The sequence below is a fragment of the Pongo pygmaeus genome, chromosome 23, assembly GCF_028885625.2.
Source record: "Pongo pygmaeus isolate AG05252 chromosome 23, NHGRI_mPonPyg2-v2.0_pri, whole genome shotgun sequence".
Lineage (NCBI taxonomy): Eukaryota > Metazoa > Chordata > Mammalia > Primates > Hominidae > Pongo > Pongo pygmaeus.
In genome coordinates, this window is record NC_085931.1 from 42,440,963 (window position 1) to 42,468,909 (window position 27,947).

At 44.2% G+C, this 27,947-nt stretch overlaps 1 protein-coding gene across 50 annotated transcripts in view; it reads left to right on the forward strand.

Annotated features, from left to right (window-relative positions):
• The window catches only part of SFI1 (SFI1 centrin binding protein), a 128,766-nt gene that overhangs the window by 40,319 nt on the left and 60,500 nt on the right, over positions 1-27,947 (forward strand). For 32 of the 50 annotated variants that reach the window (XR_010125947.1, XR_010125945.1, XR_010125946.1 and 29 more), the window contains exons 3-6: positions 1,587-1,760; positions 3,917-3,988; positions 18,603-18,713; positions 22,646-22,740. Coding sequence is in view for 47 of the 50 variants with exons in the window: in XM_054470395.2 (XP_054326370.2) it covers positions 1,587-1,760; positions 3,917-3,988; positions 18,603-18,713; positions 22,646-22,740 (452 nt within the window). In the remaining 3 variants the exon portion in view is untranslated. The remainder of the gene's footprint in view (positions 1-1,586; positions 1,761-3,916; positions 3,989-18,602; positions 18,714-22,645; positions 22,741-27,947) is intronic. The other 18 variants (XM_063663170.1, XM_054470403.2, XM_054470407.2 and 15 more) reach the window with 2 other exon arrangements.

The window sequence follows — 27,947 nt, forward strand, 5'->3', positions numbered from 1 at the left end:
TCCTGACCTCAGGTGACCCTCCCGCCTCGGCCTCCCAAAGTGCTGGGATTACAGGCGTGAGCCACTGTACGTGGCCGAGAACCTGTCTTTAAAAAAAAAAAAATTAGATTGCTTCTACCTTTTGGCTGTTGTGATTAATGCTTCTACCTTACTTTTTATAGTTACCCCGTGCCCTGCAAATATGTTCACACTTGACTTTCATTTCTTTAAACATATTCATTTTAGCATATACAGCTGTGTGTGCGTAAAGAAAAAGGGGTGTGTGGGAACAGTCTGTTCATTCTTCACAATTTTGCAGTAAACTTCAAATTGTTCTTAAAAAACAAAATCTAAGGGACTGAGTGTGGTAGCTCACACCTGTAATGCCAGCATTTTGGAAGGCTTAGTTGGGAGGATTGCTTAAGCCCAGGAGTTCAAGACCAGCCTAGGCAACATAGCAAGACCCTATTTCAAGAAAACAAAAAATACAATAAAATTTTTTAAAAAGTATATTAAACTTTGTGTGTGTGTTTGTATATACATATGTGTGCTTTACCCTCAGTGCAGATATTCTGAAGCAAGAGATCAAGAATGAGATCAGGCCAGGTACAGTGGTGCATGTCTGTAATGCCACCCCTTTGGGGGGCTGAGGCAAGAGGATTACTTGAGCCCAGGAGTTTGAGACTAGCCTGGGCAATATAGTGAGACCCTGTCTCTAAAAAAATAAAAACAAAAAATTGGCCAGGCACAGTGGCTCAAGCCTGTAATCCCAGCACTTTGGGAGGCCGAGGTGGGTGGATAACCTGAGGTCAGGAGTTCAAGACCAGCCTGGCCAACATGGTGAAACCCCGTCTCTAATAAAAATACAAAACTTAGACGGGCACAGTAGTGGGTACCTGTAGCCCCAGCTACTAGGGAGGCTGAGGGAGGAGAATTGCTTGAACCCGGGAGGTGGAGGTTAAGTGAGCTGAGATCGCGCCACTGTACTCCAGCCTGGGCAACAGAGTAAGACCTTATCTCAAAAAAATAATAATAATAAAAATAAAAAATTAGCTGGTCATGGTGGTGCATGCCTGTAGCCTCAGCTACTCAGGAGGATGTGGTAGGAGGATTCCTTGAGCCCGGGAGTTCAAGACCAGCCTGGGCAACACAGTGAGACCTCATCTCTTAAAAAAAAAAAAAAATTATCAGGACACAGTGGCGAGCACCTGTGGTCCTAGTTGCCTAGTTGCTTGGGAGGCTGAGATGGGAGGATCGCATGAGCCTGGGAGGTCGAGGCTGCAGTGAGCTGTGGTCATGCAACAGCATTCCAGCCTGGGCAACAGAGTGAGAACCTGTCTCAAACAAAAGAAAACTGTGTTAGGCCTAATGACTCCAGGGGGTGCACTCCAGCTCTGTAGTTCCTGCCTAGAGCTGACCCAGCAGTACCCACCTCTAGTGGTTGGCCAATATTTCTGTCAGATTGGGCTGCTTATTATCCTTGAAGCATAGGTATTGTCAGTCTCAATGAGCTTATCTGTGTAATTTTGCTTGTATATTAAAAGTATTTGCATTACATGCAGAGATAACTTTATTCTCTCCTTGCCTCCTTCCTCCTCAAATTAAAGGTATTTTAAGGATGGTGCAGTTAAGAAACCTTATTCTACAAAGACACTGTCCAACAAGAAGTCTTCTGCATCCTTTGGGATCCGGAGGGAGTTACCTAGTACCAGTCATCTAGTGCAGTATTGTGGCACACATACTTGTACCCGACAGGGCCGGTTAAGAGAACTGCGCATCAGGTGAGCTTATGAGTGGACACCAGTCTATGGGTACTTTTCTTTTGTTTTCCCTTCTTGGTTAAAATGAGGGAATGATTCTTATTCTCCCGCCACAATTAGTGGGAGATCTTGATGCCTGTTCTTTATAGTAGAATGTTCAGATGAAAAGGATATTCAGGAATCTGCAGACATAAAATCTGTCATTGAGTGTTTTCATTTCTCCACTTGTGCCTCGCAATATGACGCTATCAAGATTCTTCCAGAAAAAGTCTAAATGTGGTCCAAGAAAGAAGGAACTACTCTTTTTTGCTACTCTTTTTTTTTCCCCCCTGAATTTTCTGGTGAATTCTAGAAGAGCTGTAACACTTCTGCTACTCTTAATTAGGTACATTAAAGACATCCATTTCTTCATTCAAAAATTTATCAGGCCAGGTACAGTGGCTCACACCTGTAATCCCAGCACTTTGGGAGACCAAGACAGGTGGATCACTTGACGTCAGGAGTTCGAGACCCCGTCTCCACTAAAAATACAAAAAATTAGCTGGGTGCAGTGGCACACGCCTGTAATCCCAGCTACTTGGGAGGCTAAGACATGAGAATCGCTTGAACCTGGGAGGCCGAGGTTGCAGTGAGCTGAAATCGCTCCACTGCCCTCCAGCCTGGGTAAGAGTAAGACTCTGTCTCAAAACAACAATGACAGATTTATCTGGTGCTTACCCATGCCAGGTGTTACTCTAGATGCTGAGCATATAAAGTGAATAAGATCATCTTGGTTTATGACTTAATGAGAGTTTAAAATCAGGTAGGCTTGATAGACTGTTAAGCCACAACAATAAAGTGAGATTAGTGCAATGAGAGGAGAAGGATGTGGTACCACAGGCAAATATGGTGAGAACAGCCACACTAGTATAGCCAGCAGTTACTCTCTGGAGGAAGTGGAGTTTAAGCTGAGCCCTGAAGGATAATGTAAGAATAAGCCAGATAAAGGGCAGGAGAAGGTGTGTTTTAAGTTAAGCTCAAGGTTTAACTCTATAAGACAAGCCACCTTTGGCCGGGCATGGTGGCTTACGCCTGTAATCCCAGCACTTTGGGAGGCCGAGGCGGGTGGATCACGAGGTCAGGAGGTCGAGACCATCCTGGCTAATACAGTGAAACCCCGTCTCTACTAAAAATACAAAAAATTAACTGGGCGTGGTGGCAGGCGCCTGTAGTCCCAGCTACTCTGGAAGCTGAGGCAGGAGAATGGCGTGAACCCAGGAGATGGAGGTTGCAGTGAGCCGAGATCACACCACTGCACTCCAGCCTGGGCTACAGAGCGAGACTCCATCTCAAAAAAAAAAAAAGACAAGGTCGGGCGTGGTGGCTCACACCTGTAATCCCAGCACTTTGGGAGGCTGAGGCGGGTGGATCACGAGGTCAGGAGATCGAGACCATCCTGGCTAACATGGTGAAACCCAGTCTCTACTAAAAATACAAAAAATTAGCCAGGCGCAGTGGCGGGCACCTGTAGTCCCACCTACTCGGAAGGCTGAGGCAGGAGAATGGCGTGAACCTGGGAGGCGGAGCTTGCAGTGAGCAGAGATTGGACCACTGTACTCTAACCTGGGTGACAGAGCCAAACTCTGTCTCAAAAAAAAAAAGACAAGCCACATTTGTGTGTATACCAGGCTAGGTACTGGAGGTACTATAAAGCACCAATTTCTGCTTTCAGGGGCTCACAGTGCAGAGGGAATGACAGACACCCTGTGAGCTGATCACTGTGATACGGTGTCATAACATTACAGGAGGGGTTTGAACAGAGTGCTGAGAGTACAGACTACTCACTCTGTTTACATTGGAGAAGGTTCAGGCATTTGCCGGGCATTTTAGGCAGGAAGAATAATATGAACAAAAGAATTATGATGTACTTCCTGTACCTCATTTTTGAAGTTTTTAATCTCTTCATTGACAATTTATATTGCAAATATTTTTTTAAAATAATCTGCTTGATTTTAGCTTTATAAATCTGCCCCATCCTATGCCCTGTATGATGCAAAATTAGCTATGATACTGCCTTTTGATTCATACTAACGTTCCTCCCCCTGAGACCTTAAAGGCTTCCTTTCCTTTCCAGAAAACTGATGATGTAAGCCAAATGGAATTTTAAAATATGTATATCCTTTTTTTCCTTCTTTCAGATGCGTGGCCAGAAAGTTCTTATATTTATGGATTCGAATGACTTTTGGAAGAGTATTTCCCTCTAAAGCCAGGTAGTATTAGCTCAGAACAACATAATTGTGTTGAGTTCATTCTAGGGTTTTCTTTTATATTAAGCCTGTATATAAACTTCATTATGGCTTGTGCTGTTACATTCCTCCCTTGTTCCTCCCCAGCCTCCAGTAGGCAGAAGCAGTCCCTAGTATAACCATGTAATACAGTGGTAACTTCATACCTGTTAGTTGACTGCAGCTGCATTCATGGTGAGCTGTGAATGTTATCTACAAAGTAGCCAGCGAAGGTTAAGTTTTAGTGTTCAGTGATGTGGCCTTTAGCTACTGTGGCCTTCAGCTTCAAAGAAAAAGAAAGAAAAAATAATAATAACAAGCAAGTGACCAAATGAAAGAATCAGGCAGGGCGCCGTGGCTCACGCCTGTAAACCCAGCACTTTGGGAGGCCGAGGCGGGTGAATTATGTGAGGTTAGGAGTTCGAGACCAGCCTGGCCAACCTGGTGAAACCCCGTCTCTACAAAAATTAGCCGAGCAGCCAGGCATGGTGGCTCATGCCTGTAATCCCACCACTTTGGGATGCCAAGGTGGGCGGGTCACCTGACGTCGGGAGTTTGAGACCAGCCTGACCAACGTGTAGAAACCCCGTCTCTACTAAAAATACAAAATTAGCCAGGCGTGGTGGTGCATGCCTGTAATCCCAGCTACTTGGGAGGCTGAGGCAGGAGAATTGCTTGAACCCTGGAGGCGGAGGTTGCGATGAGCCAAGATTGCGTGGTTGCACTCCAGCCTCGGCAACAAGAGCGAAAGTCCCTCTCAAAAAAAAAAAAAAATTAGCTGAGCGTGGTGGCATACGCCTATAATCCCAGCTACGCGGGAGGCTGAGGCAGGAGAACCACTTGAACCCCGGAGGCATAGGTGGTGGTGAGCCGAGATCGTGCCATTGCACTCCAGGCTGGGCAACAGAGTGAAACTCCGTCTCAAAAATAAATAAATAAATAAATGAATAAAAATAAGAATAAAAAAGAATCATACTTAAGTAAACCAGGATAGGTAAGATCTCTCTGGGAAAAATGTTTGCCCAAGAGAAGTAATTGAGCTCTTTCAGGGCACTGGTGAGACTGACAGATTGGCTTGATCAAGTGCAGAACCTGGGGAAGAAAATTGGGTTTGGCAAAGGAAGTGAAATTTTAGTGAGGAGCAAATCCCTCTGTCATAGCTTCATTTTGTATAGACCAGTGCTGCCCATTGCTGTGGTTTTGGGTTGTAATTGCTTTAGCTGCAGTGCTAAGAGTGGACTGCAAAAGAGAGTCACAGGAGTCAGGGACACTGTACAGAAGGCAGGGGAGCTGGAGAGAAGGGACCAGTGTGAGGTATGTTTCAAAAGGAGAATTGGCAGCCTTTGAGAATGTAAGCACTTCTTAAAAACTGAAATGTCTTGGGTTCCCTCCTGCTCCCCTCTTCCCCTTTTCTTTCCCTTACTGTAATCTTTCCTGTTTCATTTTTTGACAGTCTGACTCCTTCATTCAATGTCTCTCAAGCAAACTTGGCCTGTGTGTGTTTTCTGAAATATTTTCTTTGTATACTTTATGAGGGGCCCTGCTGTTCCATCTCCTCCTTTTTGTATGTTTACAGTGAAGCTCCTGATGTGGCTAGGTTACCGGCCAGGTCTAGGTCCATTCTGCCCGTGCGTGGTAAATCAATCACTGTGACACAGGTTTTGCAAAAGAGAGAAAACTTACTTGCAAGGCCACTGAGCAAGGAGGTAGGAGAACAGGTCTCAAACCGGCCTCCTCAAAGATAAGCCTTAGGGATATTTGTGGGTTAGGGAAGTGGGTGGTTTAAGGTGTGGGGAAAGGTGATTGACCTTGGGGAAAATGCAGTAACATTCATTGCACACAAGTGTTGTTAGGGTTCATGGCATGTCGTAGGACACATGTACAGAAAATAGAGGTGTTAACATGATCCGAGGGTGGAGTTTTTGGCCCTCAGGCATCAAAAGATCCTACCCTCTTGGGCTCCTTCACAGGCCCAGTTGAAGGGTTGGTGGTCTCCATCAGTTTGAACTGTACAGGAGCTAGCCCAGGTTTCCTGAAGAATAACTGAAGTGGCCATTGCCATGGTGACCTATGAATGTTATCTAGAAAGCAGCCAATGAAGGTTAAGTTTTAGTGTTCAGGCCGGGCGTGGTGGCTCCTGCCTGTAATCCTAGCACTTTGGGAGGCCAAGGCAGGCGGATTACTTGAGGTCAGGAGTTTGAAACCAACCTGGCCAACATGGTGAAACTTTGTCTCTACTGAAAATACAAAGAAATTAGCCAGGCATGGTAGCAGGTGCCTGTAATCCCAGCTACTAGGGAGGCTGAAGCAGGAGAATTGCTTGAACCCAGGAGGCGGAGGTTGCAGTGAGCCGAGATCACGCGACTGCACTCCAGCCTGAGCAACAGAAACAGAATCTGTCTCAAAAAAAAAAAAAGTTTTAGTGTTCAGTGGTGTGACCTTCAGCTTCAAAGAAAAAGAGAAAAAAAAAAAAAGAAAGAAGCAAGTGACCAAAAGCAAGCAGGGCAGCTGAGCTGATCATGTTACCCCCTTGTTTTCAGCTGTAGCCCGTCCCAGCTGCAAGTGCTAGGCATTGTTCACCTCTATTTTACCTTGTTCTCCTGAATCTTGGGCATGTCATCCTTCACTGCCTTGGTAGCTCTTCAGTGCCTTAAATAAATTTTTTTGCTCTGCTTTTTTTGTTGTTCATTGGGAGAATTGATCTAAATTGCTATTGTCAGAATTCTCTCTTTTTTGTTTAATTTATTGCATATTCTATTCTCCACTGTTAGCTTAGAAGTTATATTCTCTTTTACTGTTCCTTTACTGACTGTCCTGATAAGTTACAAATGTGAATGTGTATTTTCATTCAAATACAAATGTATATTTGTAACTTACCAGAATCTAATGTTAATTCGTTCTTTACCCTCTTCCTAGATAAGACAGGATCCTTAGAATACTTTAGCTCTGCCCATCTCCGTCTCTTTGTGTATATTTTTAAATCTATAAAGCATTATTACTCTCATTTTATTTTATTTTATTTTTTGAGACACAGTCTCGCTCTGTCGCTCAGGCTGCAGTGCAGTGGCACAATCTCATCTCACTGCAACCTCCACCTCCTGGATTCAAGCCTCGGCCTCCTGAGTAGTTGGGATTACAGGCGCGAGCCACCACACCTGGCTAATTTTTGTATTTTTGTAGAGACAAGGTTTTACCATGTTGGCCAGGCTGGTCTTGAACTCCTGGTCTCAGGTGATCTACCCACTTCAGCCTCCCAAAGTGCTGGGATTACAGGCCTGAGCCACTGCACCCAGCCTATTATTCTCATTTTATATAGCCAATATTTATTTAGATTTATTCACATATTTACCTTATTTACCCTTCCTTTTTCATTTGTTTTTCTTTTTTTGCCCCAACATTACAACAAATATTTACCCTTTCTGTTCCCTTTTTTCTTTCTTCTCACATCTCCAGGTTTCTATCTAATTTTCCTTCTCCTATCAGAACGTCCCAGAGTATTTTCTTTCGGGTAGGTCTGCTGGTGAGAAATTCTCTCAGATTTTGTCTGTCTAATTCCATCTTCACCTTGGAATGATATTTTCACTGGGTATGGAAGTCTGGGCTGCTAGTTTTTTCCCAGCACCTCAAAGATATTCCATCAAAGATATTCCATCACTGTCCTATGGCTTCCATTTCTAAGCTGTTAGTCTAATTTTTGCTCTTTTGAAGATTCATTGCTTGTCTTAGTTTACAGAAGCTTTGAATTTATTTTCTTATAATCTTTTATCTCATTTTGAGATTGTAAACAAGGTTTTTTTTTTTTCTTTTTTGTGGACAAATCTTCTGGCATACTTGTGTTTATATGCATATTATTCTGCTCCTTATCTTCTTTCCTCATGTAACTTCAAATGCTTTTTTTTTTTTTTTTCCTAAGACCGTATCTCACCCTGTTGCCCAGCCTGGAGTGCAGTGGCATGATCTCAGCTCAGTGCAACCTCCGCCTCCTGGGTTCAAGCAATTCTCCTGCCTCAGCCTTCCACATAGCTGGGACTACAGGCACCACACCCAGCTAATTTTTTAATTTTTAGTAGAGATAGGGTTTCACTTTGTTGGCCAGGCTAGTCTTGAACTCCTGACGTCAGGTGATCTGCCCAACTCAGCCTCCCAAAGTGCCGGGATTACAGGCATGAGCCACGGCGCCCGGCCTCAAATGCTTTTTTATTGCTTTTTTTTTGAGACAGAGTGTTGCTTGCTCTGTTGCCCAGGCTGGAGTGCAATGGCGCGATCTTGGCTCACTGTAACCTCTGCCTCCCGGGTTCAAGCGATTCTCCTGCCTAAGCCTCCCAAGTAGCTGGGATTACAGATGCGCGCTACCACACCCAGCTAATTTTTGTATTTTTAGTAGAGGCAGTGTTTCACCATGTTGGTCAGGCTGGTCTCGAACTCTTGACCTTGTGATCCACCCGCCCTCAGCCTCCCAAAGTGTTTGGATTACAGGCGTGAGCCACCGCGCCCGGCCTTTTTTTTTGTTTTTTCTTTTTTTTCTTTTTGCTGAGACAGAGTCTCGCTCTGTTGTCCAGGCTGGAGTGCAGTGGCGCGATCTCAGCTCACTGCAACCTCTGCCGCCTAGATTCAAGCGATTGTACTGCCTCTCCTGCCTCTGCCTCAGCCTCCCAAGTGGCTGGGATTACAGACGTGCACCACCATGCCCGGCTAATTTTATTGCTTATTTTTATGTGAAATTAGTTTTCCTGAATTTTAATTTTTTAATTTATATGTCTTTATATATTTTTTTTAGAGACGAGGTCTCGCTGTATTTCCCTGCAGTGATGTGATCATAGCTCACTGCAGCCTTGAACTCATGGGCTCAATTAATCCTTCTGCCTCAGCCTTCCAAGGAGCTGAGACTGTAGGCACAAGCCACCACACCTGCCTTATTATCCTGAACTTTTAGAGTGAGTCAAGGTTCGCTTAAGTTTTACTAATTTCATAGAACTCCTTCTTCTGTTGTTTTTGTTTAGGGTTCAAAAATATAGTGGCTTTGTTTATGGGGTATCCTGGTTTTGTTCCCTTACCGCACTTGGTCTGGATCTTCTTTTTCCTTGTCTCTTTTGACCCTCTCCTGCTCAAATTTTTTTCTACCAGTGGCTGTTTCTCCTCCATATGAAGCCCTGTCCTAGAAGGGTACCCTGGCTGATCAGTTTTGAGATTCCCTAGGGGCTGGACTGCTCTAGCTGTTTCAGTTCTTATGTGAGCCTTGGTGCTGGAGAGGATAAAACTCATAGTTTCAGCTGCTAGTCTCAAATTGGGCCTCTGTACCTTCCAACGACTGCTCATTGGCTATTTTGGGGTTCTCCTGTTGTTAATTTCCTCAGATGCTACTCGGGGATCCAAAGATTGAAAACTGTGTTGCTACCTCCACTATTTTCCTAAAATCCGTTTTATTTATTTATTTATTTATTTTTGAGACAAAGTTTTGCTCTTGTTGCCCAGGCTGGAGTGCAGTGGCACGATCTTGGCTCACTGCAACCGCCACCTTCTGGGCTCAAGCAATTCCCTGCCTCAGCCTCCTGAGTAGCTGGGATTAAAGGTGCACGCCATCAGGCCCTGCTAATTTTTTGTGTTTTTGGTAGAGACGGGGTTTCACCCTGTTGGCCAGGGTGGTCTCAAACTCCTGACCTCAAGTGATCCACCTGCCTTGGCCTCCCAAAATGCTGGGATTACAGGCATGTGCCACCGTGCCCGGCCCTAAAATCCATTTTTTACTCAATTTTATTTATCTATATTTGACCCATATTTGACTGGGAACTTTCAAATAATGCCTTCCAAGTCCTTGGGAAATGCTGATTGTATGTTAGAAGTACATTGACTCTAAGAGAAAGTCTAACAATGGCTGAAACAAATTGAGATTTGTTTTTTCTGTTTGTTTTTTTTTTAAATTAACTTTTTTTTTACTTTTAGAGATAGGATCTCACTATGTTTTCCAGGCTGGTCTTGAACTCCCGTGCTCAATCGATCCTCCCTGCTCTGCCTCCCAAAGTGTTAGGATTACAGGCATGAGGAGATTTACTTCTTTTTTTTAACAAGCCACCTGGAGATTGGCAGTTACTGGTATCGCTTCAGCTGTTCAGTGATGTTGTTTTAGACTCAGGCTTCTAGTACCTTTCTAGTTCAACATCCTTAGCACATTGGCCCTTTGTCCTCATAGGTAACACTTCATAGTTGCAAGATGACTATTCTAGCTTTACACAGGAAGGTGGGGGTAAGGGTGGCATCAGTTTGATCTCTTTATCAGGAAAGAAAACTTCCCTGGAAGTTCCCCACTGCATTCTGCTTCTGCCTCATTGGCCAGAGCTTTGTTACCGGCCACCTTTAGCTACAGAGGAGTTTGGGAAAAAAATCTTTCTGGCCTCTCTAGTGGATACTTATGAGAAAAAGGGCTTGGCAGTGGGTGTTGGGTTAGCCAGTGACTGCTAGCTAACACTGCTACACTGCTTTAAAACATTTGCATTATGCTGTTTTTCATGTCTTCGCTCTTCAGTAGTAGCCGGGTGTAGAGGAAAGAATACTGGACTAGAATTAAGGAGACCTGAGCTTTGATTCTAACTCAGGCCCTAGCTATTGTTTGATCTGAGGATAGTTATGCCTGTAGGCCTCAGTTTTGCAAATTACAAAATGACAGAGTGAGAATATTTGTTTTCTAAGCAGCTACCAGAATTAGAATTCTGATACTGTATTTCCATTGACTTAGAAACTTGTGAAAGGATAGTTATTTTCTAATATCTATATATCAATATCAAATATCAATCTGTTAAAATCAAGTAGGTTCTTTGTTACTTGGGGGAACGTTGGGCATCCTGATCTTTGTTTTTAGGCTTTTTCCATACTGAGTTATTTATTTCTCAATTTTAGGAGTGTTAGGCGGGAATAATATCGTACCGCAAACTGCAGAATAATGCCTTTATGTGCTTAGATAATGTTTTAGCTTTGTTTTTTGTTTGTTTGTTAGTTTGTTTGTTTTTGAGACAGAGTTTCACTCTTGTTGCCCAGGCTGGAGTGCAATGACGCGATCTTGGCTCACCGCAACTTTCGCCTCCCGGGTTCAAGCAATTCTCCTGCCTCAGCCTGCCAAGTAGCTGGGACCACAGGCACGCGCCACCATGGCCGGCTAATTTTTGTATTTTTAGTAGAGACGGGGTTTCACTATGTTGGTCAGGTTGGTCTCGAACTCCTAACCTCAAATGATCCACCCACCTCAGCCTCCCAAAGTGCTGGGATTACAGGCATGAGCCACTGCACCCAGCCTTAACCTTTTTTTTTTTTTTTTTTTTAAGTACAATTTCCATTTTATTTTTCTCTGGAGAATAATTTTTTTTCAGTCCTTAAGGACACAGCTTCTTAATGGGTTTTAGTGGGAGTCATAGGGCAACGCCTGCAGGTCGAAATTGAGGTGTGGGTATTCAGTCCTAGGGGGCTTCATGAGATTGATTTCTAACTACTTTGCTGTGAATGGCACAACTCGCATATTAAGGTAGCTTCATATATGGCTTGGGTAGCACCTAGGCATCAAAGATCCTCACTTCAGAAATGTCCCTGACTGCTGCAGCCTCTACTGTGTTTCAAATGATGAATTTCTCCTGTTTTTGTTAAAGTCACTAAATTTGCTAAAATCAATGACGAATTCCTAAACTTTCTTTAACTTGACCTGCCAGGCGGCATTAGAGAGTCCATCATTTCCTTCTTCTAGAATCCCTTTCTTCTCCCCGGTTCTAGTTACCATCCTCTTGTGTTTTTTCTCCTACCTGTTTGACTGCCCCTTCTAACTCTCCTTTGTTGATTCTTCCTCATCTAAATATCCCAACACCTAGTCTTTGCACTGCTTCTCTAGCTGCCTCACAACCAAAATCTCATCAGATCTCACAGTGATTCTCAGATGTGTATGCCCAGCCAAGACCTCTGCCTTGAAACTCTGGACTTTTACATATGTGACAACTCCACTGGGTGTCACACCATAGTATGTCCGAAACTGAAATCGTCATCTTCCCCCTCTCAGTGAGTGGAAACTCCATCCTTCCAAGTGCTCAGGTCAGAAACGGTGAAGTCATCTTTCACACCTCTTGTTCTTTCACACCCCAATTTAAAATGCCAAATGCCAAAATCATGTTGCTTCAACCTTCAAAATGCATTCAGAATCCAGCCACTTTTCAGACCTCCAGTAGCTACCATCCAGTCCAAGCCATCAGCATCTCTCCCCCGAGTGACTCCAATGGCCCCTCATTGGTCTCCTGCTTCCTGTCTTGCCCCTAGTCAGTATCTTCTCAGTAGGTAGTCTGAGTAAATCAAGTCACATCATTCCGTCAAACTTCCAGTGGCTTCCTGCTGAAAGTAAAAGCCCAGAGTCCTTACTGTGGCCTGCAAGACCAACCAACTTTTTGTGTCACCTATTGATTTTGTTTTTCATTTCTGCTGTCATATTTTTAATTTCCAAGAGCTTGTTTTTGTTCTCTGCATGTTCCCTTTTTAATTTCCAAAAGCTTCTTTTGTTCTCTGCCATGTTTCCTTTCTTTTTAATAGTATCCTGGAGGCTCAAAATTTTTTGAGGATAATGTGGTTTAAGATTTTTATCTGCTTACACTGTGTTTCTTCTAAGATCCTTTTTTCTTTGTATTTTTGGTCACTGTGTCATGCTGGAGCCTTTCCTCAAATGTCAAGAGATTCTTTATTGCCTGTTTATATTTAAGAGCAGGGCCCTAAAAAGCTAATTTTAGAAGGCTTTTTTTTTTTTTTTTTTTTTCAGGGTCTCACTCTGTTGCCTAGGCTAGAGTGCAATGGCATAATCTCAGCTCACTGCAACCTCTGCCTCCTGGGTTCAAGTGATTCTCCTGCCTCAGCCTCCAGAGTAGCTGGGATTACAGGCATGCACCACCATGCCTGGCTACTTTTTCAGTTTTTAGTAGAGATGGGGTTTCACCACGTTGGTCAGGCTGGTCTAAAACTCCTGACTTCAGGTGATCTGCCTTACCTCGGCTTCCCAAAGTGCTGGGATTACAGGTGTGAGCCACCACACCCAGCCAGAAGCTTTTATATGTAAGCATGAGGACTTATAACTTGAAGGCTTCACTGTAGGCTTTTGGGGCAGATTTCACCAGGGAATCTAGCTGTTTGCATCTCTGAAGGCCTTTCCCCTTAGGTTGATCAGTTTTCCCCAGACAAAAGAGATACCCTCCAACTCCTTCTGGCATGGGGTGGGATTGAGACGAAGGTGGTAATTTTTTTTTTATTTGTTATTTATTTATTTTTTATTTTATTTTATTTTTGAGATAGAGTCTTACTCTGTCACCCAGGCTAGAGTGCAGTGGCGCGATTGACTCACTGCGACCTCCACCTCCCAGGCTCAAGCAATTCTTCTGCCTCAGCCTCCTGAGTAGCTGGGATTACAGGTGCCCACCACCATGCCTGGCTGATTTTTGTGTTATTAGTAGAGACGGGGTTTCACCCTCTTGGCCAGGCTGGTATCGAACTCCTGACCTTGTGATCCACCCACCTCGACCTCCCAAAGTGTTGGGATTACAGGTGTGAGCCACCGTGCCCGGCCTACAATTTTTTTTTTTTTTTTTTTAACGGAGTCTTACTCTGTTACCCAGGCTGGAGTGCAGTGGCATGATCTCGGCTCACTGCAACCTCAACCTCTCAGGTTCATGCAAGTCACCTGCTTCAGCCTCCCAAGTAGCTGAGACCATAGGCATGCGCCACCACGCCTGGCTAATTTTTGTATTTTTAGTAGAGATAGGGGTCTTGCTACTAAACTCGTGAAATGTACTACTGTAAAGAAATGTACAGTTTAGGAGCCAGTCTCCTATAATCTACCCCCCACCCCCCGAGAGAGAACCACTGACATTAATTTGATATTCTGGAGTCTTTTCAGGCTTTTAATATGTATGATATAATCATTTATGTATGCATACACACATGCTTGTTTATATGTACACAAATGTGTATGTATGTGTGTGTGTATATATATTTGATGTATTCCAACATATGGGTGCTATAAATACATAAAAATAGGCCGGGCATGGTGGCACATGTCTGTAATCCCAGCACTTTGGGAGGCCGAGGCAGGTGGATCACCTGAGGTCAGGAGTTCAAGCCCAGCCTGGCCAACATGGTGAAACCCCGTCTCTACTAAAAATACAAAAATTAGCTGGACGTGGTGGTGTATGTCTGTAATCCCAGCTACATGGGAGGCTTAGGAAGGAGAACCGCTTGAACCCGGGAGGTGGAGGTTGCAGTGAACTGAGATCGTGCCGATTGCACTCTAGACTGGGCGACAAGAGGGAAACTCTGTCTCAAAAAATATATATATAAATACTATTATTTATTTATTTATTTATTCATTCTTTGAGACAGAGTCTCACTCTGTCACCCAGGCTGGAGTGCAGTGGCCTGATCTCAGCTCACTCCAACCTCCACCTCCTGGGTTCAAGCAATTCTTGTGCCTCAGCCGCCCAAGTAGCTGGGACTACAGGCACGCACCACCATGCCCAGCTAATTTTTGTATTTTTGGTAGAGACGGGGTTTCACCACGTTGGCCAGGCTGGTCTCAAACTCCTGACCTCAAGAGATCTGCCCGCCTTGGCCTCCTAAAGTGCTGGGATTACACGTGTGAGCCACTGTGCCTGACCTAATTTTTTTTCTTTTTTTTTTTTTTGAGACAGAGTCTCTCTCTGTCACCCAGGCTGGAGTGCAGTGGTGCATCTCGGCTCACTGCAAGCTCCGCCTCCCGGGTTCATGCCATTCTCCTGCCTCAGCCTCCCGAGTAGCTGGGACTACAGGTGCCTGCCACCACGCCCGGCTAATGTTTTGCATTTTTAATAGAGATGGGGTTTCACCATGTTAGCCAGGATGGTCTCGATCTCCTGACCTCATGATCTGCCCGCCTCGGCCTCCCAAAGTGCTGGGATTACAGGCGTGACCTAATTTTTTTAAAAAGATACCATATTATACATACCATGCAGTGACTTTATTTTTTCACTTAATCACTTTCTGAGGCATCTGTCACTTCAGTGCCCTTAGCTCTGCTTCATTCATAGAAAATGAGCGTATGGCATTGATTGAATTGTATTAACCTGTCCTCTTTTGATGGGTATTTGTGGTGTTTCACTCTTCTCTTATTATTATTATAAACAATAGTGAGGTGAATTACCTTATGTATGTCTTTGTAAGCTAGTTTTTAAAAACCGTGAGTGGAATTGAGCGCGGTGGCTCACGCCTATAATCCCAAAACTTTGGGAGGCTGAGGCCAGTGGACCACCTGAGCTCAGGAGTTCGAGACCAGCCTGGCCATCATGGCAAAACCCCATCTTTACTAAAAGTACAAAAATTAGCTGGGCATGGTGGCACGCGCCTGTAGTCCCAGCTACTCTGGAGGCTGAGGCAGGAGAATCCTTTGAACCTGGGAGACAGAGCTTGCAGTGAGCCAAGATTGTGCCACTGCACTCCAGCCTGGGCGACAGAGCGAGACTCAGTCACAAAAAAAAAAAAAAAAAAGAAAAAAAAAAACTAAACTATGAGTGGGTTAGGAGGAGCGACATGTTAGTAACCTGCAGAACCATGAAAAGAAATTTAAAGTGATTGACAGGCCAGTGTGGTGGCTCATGCTTGTAATCCCAGCACTTTGGGAGGCCACGGTGGGCAGATTTTCTGAGCTCAGGAGTGCGAGACCAGCCTGGGCAACATGGCGAAAACCCGTCTCTACTGAAATACAAAAAATTAGCTCGTTTGGGTGGCGTGTGCTTGGAGTCACAGCTACTCGAGAGACTGAGGCACGAGAATAACTTGAATGCATGAGGTGGAGATTACAGGGAGCAGAGGTCATGCCACTGCACTTCAGCTTGGGTGATAGAGCAAGACTGTCTCAAAAAAATTTTTAAAAAATCAGCACCATCTGTCACTGCTCTTCTGTGTTCCTTATTACCTTTTTCCTGACTAATTTCTCTTACTCATCTTTTGCTGTTGTTGTAACTCCCCTCTTGAGATTTCAGCTAAATTAATATCCTATGTTCCTGTTAAGTACTAGGAATATTATTAGGCATTTACTTATTTTATAAGTTTAATTTCCTATGTTTGTAAATAAGACATTACTACTTTTTAGTAATAAAAATATTTTTCATTCTGGTGAATGAAAATAATTAAAAATAATAATTTTCAATTCACTTCATGGTATTTGAAAAGTCAGATTTTGGGAGACCAAGGGAGGAGGATCACCTGAGCTCAGGAGTTCAAGACTAGCTAGGGTAACATAGTGAAACCCTGCCTCTACAAAAAATAAAAAATTAGCCAGGCATAGTAGTGGAGCATGTCTGTAGTCACAGCTATTTGGGAGGCTGAGGTGGAAGGATCACTTGAGCCTAGGATGTTAAGGCTGCAGTGAGCCATGACTGTACCACTGCATTCCAGCCTGGGCAACAGAGCGAGACCCTGTCTCCAAAAAAAAGTCAGATTTTTATTTTACTTTAACATCTTTAATGAGTAAAATCAATATTAGAAATTTTTTAACCTCATTTCTAGTTTAAGTAGCTCTGAGATTCTGACCTGAAAAAGCCAAATATATCTATTTTCCCTCTTTTTAAGTTTTTTTGATTGTTTAAGAGATAGGGTCTTGCTCTGTTGCCCAGACCAGAGTGCAGTGACACATTCACGGCTCACTACAGCCTCGACCTCTGGGACTCAAGTGATCCTCCCACCTAAGCCTCTGGAATAGCTGGGACCACAGGTGCGTGCCTCCATACTTGGCTAACTAAAAAAATTTAGTGGGGGCTGGATGCGGTGATTCAGGCCTATAATCCCAGCACTTTGGGAGGCCGAGGCAGGCAGATCACCTGAGGTCAGGAATTTGAGAGCAGCCTGACCAACATGGAGAAACCCCATCTCTACTAAAAATACAAAATTAGCTGGGCATGGTGGCACATGCCTGTAATCCCGCTACTCAGGAGGCTGAGGCAGGGAAATCGCTTGAAGCCGGGAGGCAGAGGTTGCGATGAACTGAGATCACACCGTTGCTCTCCAACCTGGGCAACAAGAGCAAAACTCCGTCTCAAAAAAAAAAAAAAAAAAAATTCGTAGAGCTGGGTACAGTGGCTCATGTCTATAATCCCAGCACTTTGGGAGGCACAGGTGAGAGGATCGCTTGAGCCCTAGAGTTTGAGAACAGCTTGGGTAATATAGTAAGACATCGTCACACTTATTTTTATTTTTTGGGTAGAGATGGAGTCTTTTATTTTATTTTATTTTATTATTTTTTATTTTATTTTATTTTATTTTATTTTAATTTAATTTTATTTATTTTATTTTGACGAAGTCTCACTTTGTTGCCCATGTTGGAGTGCAGTGGCTCCATCTCGGCTCACCACAACCTCTGCCTCCCAGGTTCAAGCAATTCTCCTGTCTCAGCCTCCCGAGTAGCTGGGACTACAGGCGTGCACCACCATGCCCGGCTAATTTTTGTGTTTTTAGTAAAGATGGGGTTTTACTATGCTGGCCAGGCTGGTCTCAAACTCCTGACCTTGTGATCCGCCTGCCTTGGCCTCCCAAAGTGCTGGGATTGCAGGTGTGAGCCACTGTGTCCAGCTTTTTTTTTTTTTTTTAATGTATTTGAGCCAGGCTCTTACTCTTTCGCCCAGGCTGGAGTGCAGTGGCGCAATCTCAGTTCACTGGAACCTTTGCCTCCTTGGCTCAAGCGATCCTCCCACCTCAGCCTCCCAGGTAGCTGGGACTACAAGAGCGTGCCCCTACTGTGCCTGGCTGATTTTTTATTTTTTGTAGAGATTGGGTTTCACCATGTCACCCAGCCTGGTCCTGAACTCCAGCAGGAGTTCAGCCTCCCAAAGTGCTGGCATTACAGGCATAAGCCACCACATCCAGCCCTAGATGGAGTCTTGCTATGTTGCACAGGTTGGTCTTGAACTCCTGGCCTCAAGCAGTCCTCCCACCTTGACCTCTGAAAGTGTTGGGATTACAGGCATGAGCCACCATGCCTGGCCTCTATTTTTAATCTATCTTGGTGTTTACTTTTTCTTTTTTTTCTTTGAGACGGAGTCTTGCTCTGTCACCAGGCTGGAGTGCAGTGGTGCAGTCTCGGCTCACTGCAACCTCTGCCTCCCGGGTTAAAGCAATTCTCCTGCCTCAGCCTCCTGAGTAGCTGGGACTACAGGCATGTGCCACCATGCCCAGGTAATTTTTGCATTTTTAGTAGAGATGCGGTTTTACCATGTTGGCCAGGATGGTCTCGATCTCTTGACCTTGTGATCCACCCACCTTGGCCTCCCAAAGTACTGGGATTACAGGCGTGAGGCACTGCGCCCGACCGGTGTTTATGTTTTTTTTGTTTTTGTTTTTTAGTAGAGACGGGCTTTCACCATGTTAGCCAGGATGGTCTCGATCTCCTGACCTTGTGATCTACCCGCCTCAGCCTCCTAAAGTGCTGGGATTACAGGTGTGAGCCACCGCGCCCGGCTGTACTTTTTCATGAGACGGCAAGAATATGAAACTGTGATTTGGGAAGAGATGTTAGCTCCAACATCATCATATATATATATATATATTTTTTTTTTTTTTGCCCTAGATTTTACTATGAGCAGCAATTACTACGGAAGGTCTTCGAAGAATGGAAAGAAGAGTGGTGGGTTTTCCATCACGAGTGGAAACTCTGTGTTCGAGCTGACTGTCACTACAGGTCAGGTTTCATGTTATACTCCTTCAGTTTTACTGATGCACATTATCAGATGATTATTTGTTGGCATGTTTATGGTCAAAAGAAGCAAACTTTGGGTCACTTTTGGTTTTTCTTCAAATCCTTTTTAGAGTTAGCAAGATCAGAGTTCCAAATTAGACCCAAGCATGCATGCACATGCTGAGCACATGCACACAGACACACACACACACCTCCCACATCTCTAATTCAGGTAACCATTATGTGTTGGTTATGCTAATACTTTGAATGGGATTTTCCCACCGATTTTCATTTCTATATAATTTCTCATTCTGAAAGTATTCTGGGGTTTTTTGTTTGTTTGTTTGTTTTGTTTTGTTTTGAGACAGAGTCTCACTCTGTTGTCCAAGCTGGAGTGCAGTGGCACGATCTTGGCTCACTGCAACCTCCACCTCCTAGGTTCAAGCGATTCTACTGCCTCAGTCTCCCGAGTAATTGGGATTACAGGCATGTGCCATCACACTCGGCTAATTTTTGTACTTTTAGTAGAGACAGGGTTACATCATGTTGGCTGGGCTGGTCTCGAACTCCTGACTTCAGGTGATCCGCCTGCCTTGGCCTCCCGAAGTGCTGGGATTACAGTCATGAGCCACCGCGCCTGGCCTGTTTTTTTGTTTTTTTTTTTTTGAGATGGAATTTCGCTCCTGTTGCCCAGGCTGGAGTGCAATGGTGCCATCTTGCCTCTCTGCAATCTCCGCCCCCTGGGTTCAAGTGATTCTCCTGCCTCAGCCTCTCTAGTAGCTGGGATTACAGGCATGGGCCACCACACTCAGCTAATTTTGTATTTTTAGTAGAGATGAGGTTTCTCCATGTTGGTCAGTGTGGTCTCAAATCTCCTGACCTCAGGTGATCCTCCCACCTTGGCCTCCCAAAGTGCTGGGATTACAGGCATGAACCACCACACCCGGCCCTGTTTTAAAAATAATAAATTGTGGCCGGGCGCAGTGGCTCACGCCTATAATCCCAGCACTTCGGGAGGCTGAGGTGGGCGGATCACGAAGTCAGGAGACCGAGACCATCCTGGCTAACACGGTGAAACCCCGTCTCTACTAAAAAATACAAAAAACAAAATTAGCTGGGCGTGGTGGCGGGTGCCTGTAGTCCCAGCTACTCGGGAGGCTGAGACAGGAGAATGGCGTGAACCCAGGAGGCGGAGCTTGCAGTGAGCCAAGATTGCTCCACTGCACTCCAGCCTGGGTGACAGTGGAGCGAGACTCCGTCTCAAAAAAATAAATAAATAAATAAATTGTTTTAATTTACATTGATTATGGGAGAAAATATATGACCAAAATAGAATATTAAGAAAATAGAGGCCAGGCATGGTGACTCATGCCTGTAATCACAGCACTTTGGAATGCTGAGGCAGGTGGATCGCTTAAGCTCAAGAGTTTGAGACCAGCCTTAGCAACATGATGTAACCCCATCTCTACCAAAAAGTACAGAATACCAGCAGGGTGTAGTGGTGTGCACCTGTGGTCTCAACTACTTGGGAGGCTGAGGCAGGTGGATTGCTTGAGCCCAGGAGGCAGAGATTGCAGTGAGCCGAGATTATGCAACTCACTCCAGCCTGGGCAACAGAGCTAGATCCTGTCACACACACACACACACACACGAAGAAAAGGAAAAAACTCTTAACCCTTGACATTCACATTCCCAGGGATAAGTGAAGGGGAAAGTAACAACTGAGGATTATTATATCGAATACATATTTTTAGACCTTTTTTTTAAAACCTGAATGTCATTTCTTATAGATTGTATATTTAAAATGGTATTCACTCTTATTGTAGTCATTTCTTTATCTAGGTTCTTTGGAGCAAGAGTTCTGATTTATGGAGATTTCATAGACTCACTGAGTTGTTTTAATAAGCAGATAGAATATGAAATCAAGGCCTAGGAATTGCAGTAGTGAATATATGGGGAAGGCCGAGTGTGGTGGCTCACTCCTACAATCCCAGTACTTTGGGAGGCTGAGGCGGGTGGATAACTTGAGGTTAGGGGTTCGAGACCAGCCTGGCCAACATTGGTGAAACCTTGTCTCTATTAAAAAAAAAAAAAAAAAAATTCCAGCCTGGACAACACAGTGAAACCCCATCTCAACTAAAATACAAAAAAAAAAAAAAATTAGCCGGGCATGGCGGCATGCGCCTGTAGTCCCAGCTACTTGGGAGGTTGAGACAGGAAAATTCATTGAACCCAGGAGGCGGAGACTGCAGTGGGTCGAGATCGCACCACTGTACTCCAGCCTGGGCAACAAAGCAAGACTCTGTCTCCAAAAAAAAAAAAAAAAAAAAAAAAAAATTAGCTGGGCATGGTGGCATGTGCCTGTAGTCCCAGCCACTCGGGAGGCTGAGGCAGAAGAATTGCTTGAACCCAGGAGTCGGAGGTTGCAGTGGGCCAATATCATGCCACTGCACTCCAGTCTGGACAACAGAGTGAGACTCTGTCTCAAAAAAAAAAAAATTCTTTTTTAAATGAATGTTAATAAAATATTTAAAACTAGGAAAATATGAAGAGATGAAGGTCTTAAGATGTATAGTGTATGTATGAAGAAGAAGGAAAAGGTGTCAATGAGCATGTTGTAGTGCAAACAAGAAGTGATGTTTTTGATAGTGTGGATAGTTAAGATAATTAAGATGTGACTGTCGGCCAGGCATGGTAGCTCACACCTGTAATCCTAGCACTTTGGGAGGCTGGGGCAAGAGGATCACTTGAGCCCAGGAGTTTGAGACCAGCTTAGGGAACATGGCAAAATCCCCCTCTGCAAAAAAATACAAAAATTAGCCAGGAGTGGTGGTTCGTTCCTGTAGTCCCAGCTACTCGGAGGCCAAGGTGGGAGGGGTACCTGAGTCCAGGGAGGGCTCAAGGCTACAGTGAGCCTTGTTCACATTACTGCACTCCAGTCTAGGTGACAGAGGGAGACCCTGTGTAAAAAAAAAAAAAAAAAAAAAAAAAGACAAGATTGTCATTCCAAACATCATGGATTTTTTTTTTTTTTTTTTTTTTTTTAATTTGAGACGGAGTCTCGGTGTCACCCAGGCTGGAGTGCAGTGGAACAATCTCGGCTCACTGCAACCACCGCTTCCCGGGTTCAAGCCATTCTCCTGCCTCAGCCTCCCTCCTGCCTCAGCCTCCTGAGTAGCTGAGACTACAGGCACATGCCACTACGTGTGGCTAATTTTTATATTTTTAGTAAAGACGGGGTTTCACCGTATTGACCAGGCTGGTCTCGAACTCCCAACCTCAGGTGATCTGCCTGCCTCAGCCTCCCAGAGTGCTGAGATTACAGGCGTGAGCTACTGTGCCTGGCCCAAACATCATGAATTTGTGGATGATGAAAGTGAACTTATTCTTGGAGAAGTCAAGCCTTTTCTTCCTCAGTGACACTTTAAGGTATGGAGAATGACTCTTCAAAGAGAATAGAGTTCGTTGTGTTGTAGGAAATGAAATTTTAGCTTTGGTGCAGATATGGCTTTTTTTTTTTTTTTTTTTTTTTTAATCAGAGCGTCCATGTTAATTTCTTCTGAGTATAGAACAGACTTGGTGTGTTGGGTTAGGAGTTGTTTTGTTGTTTGTTCGTTTCTTGAGACAGAGTCTTGCTCTGTTGCCCAGGCTGGAGTGCAGTGGCATGCGATCTCGGCTCACTGCAACCTCCACCTCCTGGGTTCAAGTGATTCTCCTGCCTCAGCCTCTGGAGTAGGTGGGATTACAGGCGTGTGCCACCACACCTGGCTAATTTTTGTATTTTTAGTAGAGATGGAGTTTCACCATATTGGGCAGGCTGGTCTTGAACTCCTTGCCTCGGCCTCCCAAAGTGCTAGGATTACAGGTGTGAGCCACCACACCCGGCCTGTTATTTTATTTTAAAGAAATGCCATTTACTTTTTTTGGCTCCTCAGGTATTACCTGTATAACCTGATGTTCCAGACCTGGAAGACCTACGTGCGTCAGCAACAGGAGATGAGGAACAAGTACATTAGAGCTGAGCTTCATGGTGAGAAAAAGAAGTCCATGTCTGAAGAAGATGCCCATATTTACTTTGCAGAAGGTCATAGGAAGGACAAACACATTGTCTCAGAGAGAGAATAACTCTAGGTCAAAGGAAGATTTGTTTGATTCTCTTACATATTTTTCAGAAAGTGTGATCTCTGAGTGGGCACCTTTTTGTTTGATTGCTATGGTTTTCTCCATATGGCATGGTTTGAGCCCTTAAAACTCATTTAATCAGATTTGCATGAACTGGCTGTTCCTGGCCTGCTGGTTCAGTGGGCTGGCTGTGACTCTCCTGTGGCACCTGGGGCTGCCATCTATCTTGCTGTGTCAAGTTACCCAGAGACTCTGGAGCAGAGCTGCAGTGCTCTTTTCTGATCTGCTTTGCTCAAGTTGTCCCTTAGTGATACTGTGGCCACTTTAGTTCTGGTCAGAGTCTGGTTTCTCTGTGAATTGAGCCCAGAAACACGTGGAGAGTCTAAGGGAAAAAGACATAGAGTTTCAAAATGATAATACAGACTGCATTAGCAGCAGAATGTCCTAAAGGTACCTCAAACTCTGCAAGTCACAAGTACAACCTGTCAGCTCCCCTACAACTTACACCTGCTGTTCCTTTGACTCTTCCTGTCTAAGAGGACTTACTTAGGAATGGTGTCCATTCCTCATGCCTCATGTCATCACTTACCTAATCTTTTAAGACGGCCCTCTGAGGCATCACTTGCAATCATCTTTGCATTGCTACTGCCTGAAAGTAATCCTCATCTTTTTCCCAGAGTGTTATAAGTGCCACTTCATTAATCTCCCTCATTTATTTTTTCCTGCTTCTCATTGTACACATAGCTATAAGAGTGGTAAGACATAGATAAGATCATGACACTCCTTTACGTAAAGTCAACCCTGCTTGGTATGTCATACAAGGTCTTCATCTCTTCTGCTCTACACCCTCTGCCCTTGACACACTGGATGTGCACTTCCTTATCTTTCCATCTTTGTCCCCGTAGTTCTTCCTTCAGGCCCATTTAAATGCGTAGCTTTCCTTGATCTCCCCCAGCCCGGTGGTCTTTCCCCTGTCTGTATTCCCAAAGTATGAGAAGCTCTTACCCAAGCCTCGTGATTACTGCACCAAATGTACTGTTTCACTGGTAAATAACTTATGCTGTTTGTTGTTATTTTTTTAATACATACAGTAAGATTCATTCTTTTTGATGTTCAGTTCTAAGACTTTGGTACACACTACCACATACAGCTAATTTTTTGTATTTTTGGTAGAGATGGGCTTTTGCCATGTTGCCCAGGCTGGTTTCAAACTCCTGGACTAAAGCAATCCACCTGCCTCGCTCTCCCAAAGTGCTGGCAATACAGGTGTGAGCCACCGTGCCTGGCCTTAAGTTTAATTCTTTAAGAAACTGGCAAAGTTTTTTATCGTGGCTGTACCATTTTGCATTCCCAGCAGTAATTCATTAGAGTTCTACTTGCTCTGCATCCTCTTGACCTCTTTGTATTGTCATTAAAATTTTTTCTTTGGCCACACTAACAGGTATATACAGGCATTTAATTGTGGGTTTTTAAAAATTATTGTTACATGGGTATACTGCGTAATGGTGGAGATTTGAGTATCCACTACCCAAATGGTGAACATTGTACATGATAGGTAATTTTTCAACCCTTGTCCCTCTTCCACCCTCCCTTCCCCTCTTTTGGAGTCCCCGGTGTCTATTATCTCCACCTTTATGTCCGTGTGTACCAACTGTTTAGCTCCCGCTTGTAAGTGAGAATATGTGGTGTTTGATTTTCTGTTTCTGAGTTAGTTCACTTAGGATAATGGCCTCCAGCTCCATCCATGTTGGTGCAAAGGACATGATTTCATTCTTTTTTATGGCTGGGTGGTATTCCATGGTGTATATTTTCTTTCTTTTTTTTTTTTTTTTTATTTGAGACTGTCTCACTCTGTCACCCAGGCTGGAGTGCAGTGGCGTGATCTAGGCTCACTGCAGCCTCCACCTCCTGAGTTCAAGCATTGCTTCTGCCTCAGCCTCTCAAGTACCTGGGACTACAGGTGTGTGCCACCATGCCCAACTAATTTTTGTATTTTTAGTAGAGACAAGGTTTCACTATATTGGCCAGGCTGGTCTCAAACTCCTGACCTCAGTGATCTGCCTGCCTCGGCCTCCTAAAGTACTGAGATTACAGGCATGAGCCACCACGCCTGGCTGTGGTGTATATTTTCTATATCCGTTGATGGATGCTGAGGTTGATTCCATGACTTTGCTGTTGAGAATAGTGCTGCAGTGAACATATGAGAGCAGGTGTCTTTTTAATATAATAATTTCTCTTCATTTGGGTAGATTCCCCCTAGTGGGATTGCTGGGTTGAATGGTGGTTCTGTTTTTAGTTCTTTGAGAAATCTCCATACTGTTTTCCATAGAGGTTCAACTAATTTATATTCCCACCACCAGCGTGTTAAGTGTTCCCTTTCTCTGCGTGCATGCCAACATCTGTTGTTAAACTTTTTTTTTTTTTAAGACGGGATGTCTTGCTGTGTCACCCAGGCTGGAGTGCAGTGGCTTGGTCATAGCTCACTGCAGCCTTGACTTCCTGGGCCAAGTAATCCTCCCACCTCAGACTCCTGAGTAGCTGGGACCATAGGCATGTGCTACCATGCCTGGCTAACTTTTTATATTTTGTAGAGACAGGGTCTGGCTATGTTGCCGAAGCTGGTCTTGGACCCCTGGGCTCCAGTGATTCTCCTTCCTCAGCCTCGCAAAGTGCTAGGATTACAGGCATGAGCCACCGCACCCAACCTAACTTTTTAATAATAATCATTCTGACTAGTGTAAGATGATATCTCATTGTGGTTTTAGTTTGCATTTCTCTGATAATTAGTGATGTTGAGTATCTTTTCCTGTGCTTATTTGCTATTTATATCTGTTTGGTGAAGTGTGTTCATGATCTTTTGTCCTTTTAAATTGGGTTGTGTTCTTGTTGAGATTTGAAAGTTTTTTGTTTTTTGTTTGTTTGGTTGGTTTGTTTTTTTTTTTTGACACGGAATCTCACTCTGTTGCCCAGGCTGGAGTGCAGTGGTGCAATCTCGGCTCACTGCAACCTCGACCTCCCGGGTTTAAGTGATTCTTCCACCTTAGCCTCCCGAGTAGCTGGGACTACATGGTGCGCTACCATGCCCAGCTAATTTTTGTATTTTTTTTTTTTTTAGTAGAGACAGGGTTTCACCACGTTAGCCAGGCTGATTTGGAACTCCTGACCTCAGGGGATCCACCTGCCTCAGCCTCCCAAAGTGCTGGGACCACAGGGGTTAGCCACCAAGCCCAGCCTAGTTTTTTAAAATATATATTCTGTTACAAGCATTTTGTCAAAGCACGATTTGCTATGTTTTCTCCTAGTCTGTGACTTGTCTTTTGATTCTCTTAAGAGTATCTTTTGCAGAGGAAAAGTTTTTAATTTTGATGAAGTCCAACCTTTTTTTTTTTATGGATTATGGGTTTGTTTGTTTTTTTTTTTTTGCAAGAGTCCCACTGTTGCCCAGGTTGGAGTGCAGTGGTGTGAGGATAACCCGTTGCAGCCTGGAACTCCTAGGCTCCAACCTCAGCCTCCCAAGTAGCTGGGACTACAGGCAATGCCCCACCATACCTGGCTAAGTTTTTTATATTTTATAGAGATGGGGGTCTTGCTTTGTTGCCCAGGCTGATCTGAAACTCCTGGCCTCAAGCAGTTCTCCCACTTCGGCTTCCCAAAGCCCTGGGATTACAGTCATGAGCCACTGTGCCCAGTTGGATTATATTTTTTGATATCCTATCTTAGATGTCATCTCTAAGAACTTTGCCTTAACCCAAGGTCACACAGATTTCCTCTTATGTTTTCTTTTAAACAGTCTGTAGTTTTACATATGGATCTTGTATATCCTGCAACCTTGCTAAGTTAATTTATTATTTCTTTTTCTTTCTTTTTTTTTTTTTTTTTTTTGAGACGTAGTCTCGCTCTATTGCCCAGGCTGGAGTGCAGTGGCGCGATCTTGGCTCACTGCAAGCTCCACCTCCCAGGTTCATGCCATTCTCCTACCTCAGCCTCCCAATTAGCTGGGACTACAGGTGCCTGCCACCACGCCTGTCTAATTTTTTTGTATTTTTAGTAGAGACAGGATTTCACCATGTTAGCCAGGATGGTCTCGATCTCCTGACCTCGTGATCCGCCCGCCTCAGTCTCCCAAAGTGCTGGGACAACAGGCGTGAGCCACCGTGCCCGGATCATGTATTATTTCTAACAGCTTTTTTGTAAATTCCATGGCGTTTTCTATGTAGACAGTCAAATTGTGAATAGAGACAGTTTTATTCCTTCCTCAATTTCTTTTCTTTTTTTTTTTGAGATGGAGTCTCACTCTGTCGCCTAGGCTGCAGTGCAGTGGCACCATCTCATCTCACTGCAAGCTCCGCCTCCCGGGTTCACGCCATTCTCCTGCCTCAGTCTCCCGAGTAGCTGAGACTACAGGCGCCCGCCACCACGCCCGGCTAATTTTTTGTATTTTTAGTAGAGACGGGGTTTCACCGTGTTAGCCAGGATGGTCTCCATCTCCTGACCTCGTGATCTGCCTGCCTCGGCCTCCCAAAGTGCTGGGATTACAGGCGTGAGCCACTCTGCCCGGCCCTCTCTTCATTTTTTTATTGTACTAGCAAGGGCTTCCCTATGATATTGAATAGGAGTGGTAATAGTGGACACATCCTTGCATTGTTCCTGGTCTTCAGGGAAAAGCATTCAGCTTTTAATTAAATATGATGTTAGTGGTATGTTTTTTTATACCTGTCCTTCATCAGGTTAAGGAAATTCTATTCCTAGTTTTTTGAGCATTTTAATTGTTAATAGATGTTGAATTTTTTTCGAACTATTTTTCTTGTATCTATTGAGATGATTGTGAGATGACTTCTTTTTTAGTCTTTTATTAAGATTAATTATATAGACTGATTTTCAACTTTTTTTTTTGTTTGAGATGGTGTCTCACTGTTTGGCCCAGGCTGATCTTGAACTCCTGAGCTCACACGATCCTCCCACCTCAGCCTCCTGAATAGCTGGAACTACAGGCACTTGCCACCATGCCCAGCTGATCTTCAGATTTTGAATCAGCTTCATATTCTCACATTTTTTTTTTTTTAACTTAGGGTCTTGTTCTGTTGCCCAGGCTGGGATGCAGTGGTGCAGTCACAG